The 3,724-nt window shown below is 45.3% G+C and overlaps 1 protein-coding gene across 1 annotated transcript in view; it reads left to right on the top strand.

Moving 5' to 3' along the window:
* Positions 1 to 3,391, top strand: part of LOC139026359 (ribosomal protein S6 kinase alpha-6-like) — a 21,719-nt gene extending 18,328 nt beyond the window's left edge. The window contains exons 4-5 of the mRNA XM_070441679.1: positions 2,940 to 3,048; positions 3,341 to 3,391. Of these exons, the coding sequence (XP_070297780.1) occupies positions 2,940 to 3,048; positions 3,341 to 3,391 (160 nt within the window). The remainder of the gene's footprint in view (positions 1 to 2,939; positions 3,049 to 3,340) is intronic.
* Positions 3,392 to 3,724: the final 333 nt, after the last annotated feature.

The following is a 3,724-nucleotide window of genomic DNA, read 5'->3' as shown; positions in this document are numbered from 1 at the left end:
CTGCACGGGTGTTGGTCTGTTAAGCACAACCCCACCTTTGGACGTTCGGCCCTCATACCACCCTCATGGAGTCTGTTCTGACCGTTTGAGCAGACACATGCACATTGTGGCCTGCTGGAGGTCAATTTGCAGGGCTCTGGCAGTGCTCCTCCTGCACAAAGGCGGAGGTAGCGGTCCTGCTGCTGGGTTGTTCCTCCATACGGCCTCCTCCACGTCTCCTGATGTACTGGCCTGTCTCCTGGTAGCGCCTCCATGCTCTGGACACTACGCTGACAGACACAGTAAACCTTCTTGCCACAGCTCGCATTGATGTGCCATCCTGGAGGAGCTGCACTACCTGAGCCACTTGTGTGGGTTGTAGACTCCGTCTCATGCTACCACTAGAGTGAAAGCACTGCCAGCATTCAAAAGTGACCAAAACATCAGCCAGGAAGCATAGGAACTGAGAATTGGTCTGTGGTCACCACCTGCAGAACCACTCCTTTATTGGGGGTGTCTTGCTAATTGCCTATAATTTCCACCTGTTGTCTATTCATTTGCACAACAGCATGTGAAATTTATTGTCAATCAGTGTTGCTTCCTAAGTGGACAGTTTGATTTCACAGAAGTGTGATTGACTTGGAGTTACATTGTGTTATTTTAGTGTTCCCTTTATTTTTTTTGAGCAGTGTATAAAATATATTAGAATTTCATATAGGATTCCATCAACACCACAGGCCTTTTTGGGTTGGAGGGTTTATATTTTGTCCTATAGTTCATTCAATGTAATTGGAGAATCCAGTGTGTTCTTGTCGTCTTTAATAGTTGATTCTAAGATTTGTATTTGATCATGTACAGTTGAAGTCGTAAGTTTACATACACTTAGGTTGGAGTGATTAAAACTCGTTTTTCAACCACTCCACACATTTCTTGTTAACAAACTATAGTTTTGGCAAGTCGTTTAGGACATCTACTTTGTGCATGACAAGTAATATTTCCAATAATTGTTTACAGACAGATTATTTCACTTATAATTCACTGTATCACAATTCCAGTGGGTTAGAAGTTTACATACACTAAGTTGACTGTGCCTTTAAACAGCTTGGAAAATTCCAGAAAGTTATGTCATGGCTTTAGAAGCTTCTGCTAAATTACATCATTTTACTCAATTGGAGGTGTACCTGTGGATGTATTTCAAGGCCTACCTTCAAACTCAGTGCCTCTTTGCTTGACATCATGTGAAAATCAAATGAAATCAGCCGAGACCTCAGAAAATAAATTGTAGACCTCCACAAGTCTGGTTCAACCTTGGGAGCAATTTCCAAACGCCTGAAGGTACCACGTTCATCTGTACAAACAATAGTACGCAAGTATAAACACCATGGGACCACGCAGCCATCATACCGCTCAGGACGGAGACGCGTTCTGTCGCCTAGAGATGAACGTACTTTGGTGTGAAAAGTGCAAATCAATCCCAGATTTTATTTATTTATTTATTTAACCTTTATTTAACCAGGAAGGGCTCATTGAGATTTAAAATCTCTTTTTCAAGAGCGTCCTGGCCAAGATAGGCAGCACCAAGTCATTACAAAAATTACAGACAGACAACATGAAAAACTACAAGTAATCTAGTAAAAACCATTAAATTCACAAGAGTATAACAATATCAAAAACAGCAAATTAAAAACATTGACAGGTCAGGAATCAGCCCAAAATCCTTCATCAGTGATTTAAAAACACCAATCGGGACAAGTTCTTCCAGTTTAAAATTATTTTGTAAGGTGTTCCAAGACGATGGCGCAGAGTACATAAAAGACCTTTTACCAAATTCAGTTCGGACATTTTGAACAGTTAGCAGGATAAAGTCTAGCGAACGAAGGAGTACCCAGCACATTTCTGAACAATAAAAATGCCCAAATAAAAAGGTAGTAAACCTTAGAACAACAGCAAAGGATCTTGTGAAGATGCTGGAGGAAACAGGTACAACAGTATCTATATCCACAGTAAAACGAGTCCTATATTGACAGCAAGGAAGAAGCCACCTGCTCCAAACCGCCATAAAAAAGCCAGACTGCGGTTTGCAACTGCACATGTGGACAAAGATCGTTACTTTTTGTAGAAATGTCCCTCTGGTCTGATGAAACAAAAGTATAACTGTTTGGCCATCAATGACCATCGTTATGTTTGAGGACAAAAGGGGAGGCTTGCAAGCCGAAGGAACACAATCCCAACCCGTGAAGGCACGCACGAGGCAAGGCACATCTTGTCGGGAGGATGCTTTGCTGCAGGGGACTGTCAACTTCCACAAAATAGATTGACATCATGAGCAGAAAATTGTGGATATACTGAAGCAACATCTCAAGATATCATTCAGGAAGGTTCAAGCTTTGTTGCGTGCAAATGGGTCTTCAAATGGACAATGACGCCCAAGCATACTTCCAAAGTTGTGACAAGATGGCTTAAGGCAACAAAGTCACAGGTATTGGAGTGGCCATCACAAAGCCCTGACCTCAACCATATAGAAGTTGTGTAACTGGTAGAATGAACAACGTGGTGTGCAGCACCAGGAGGCCTACAAACCTGACTCAGTTACAGCACAGCTCTGTCAGGAGGAATGGGCCAAAATTCACGCAACTTATTGTGGGAAGCTGGTGGAAGGTTCCTTCCCAAATGTTTGACCCAAGTTATAGAATTTGAAGGCAATGCCTGACCAAAACTTAATCGAGTGTATGTAAACGAGCACCAAGATTCTGACCCAGGCACGGAATGTGTCTCTGATTCGTCCTCTCCTTTCTGTTCGTCTGTCTGTCTCTCCTCTCTGTCTGTTCTCTTCTGTCTTCTCCTTTCTGTCTCTCTTCTGTCTCTGTCTGTCTCTCTTTCTGTCTCACACTGTTCATTTATGACTCTGGAACGGAAACCACAATGAAATGATCTCAGCTTAACCCTCCCTCCCTCCATAGAAGCTATACAGGACAGAGCTCCAGCCTCCCGTTCAAACCCAGCAGCAGGGAAAGCCCTGACGACACGTTTCTGCTTCCGACCCCAGAGTTCACCGCTAAAAACACAAAGGTACATGAGTTTAGGGTTCACAGTGCCTAGAGTTCTAACTGCTGTTCCCTTCTATAGTGCTAACACACATTCTCGTGTACTGTGGCCCTCCCTCTCCCGTCTTCTCTGGGCTGGTGCTGTCTCGTTCGGTGTCTTGTCTGTGTGTGTGGGTGTGTTGGTAGGCCTGGCTCCCTGGGGTGGTGGAGGGCTTGTCTGGGTGGTGCGTTGTGGTTGTTCTGCGGTGGGTGTTGTTGTGTGTGTGCTATGGTTGCGGTTGATTGTCTGTCGGGGTGTGTTGCCTCGGTGTCTCCAGTCGGTGGTTGGGGTGTTGGGGTGTGTCCGTGTGGGGGCCGCGTGTGTCTAATGGGCGCTTGGATGTACCGATTCGGTGGCTGCGCCTTTGTGTGTGGTACCGCGTGTCATATTGTTGGGTTTGGTATTGTCCTAGGTACAATTACGGAATCTGCGTCAATGATGGGTGGGTGTGTGTGGGGTCTAGGTCGGGTGTTGGATTGTCTGGTGTGGTCTGGGTTGTTGGATGTTCTGGGTGTGTGTGTGGGTGTCTATGGGTGGGTGGATGTCTGGGTGTGTGTGTGGGTGTCTATGGGTGGTTGGATGTCTGGGTGGGTGTGTGGGTGTCTATGGGTGGGTGGTTGTCGGTGTGTGTGGGTCTGGGTGTGTGTTTGTGCTTGGATGT

This window comes from Salvelinus sp. IW2-2015, unplaced genomic scaffold (assembly GCF_002910315.2).
Source record: "Salvelinus sp. IW2-2015 unplaced genomic scaffold, ASM291031v2 Un_scaffold4530, whole genome shotgun sequence".
In the NCBI taxonomy this organism is placed as follows: Eukaryota; Metazoa; Chordata; class Actinopteri; order Salmoniformes; family Salmonidae; genus Salvelinus; species Salvelinus sp. IW2-2015.
This window is presented reverse-complemented; position numbering and strand designations above follow the sequence as displayed.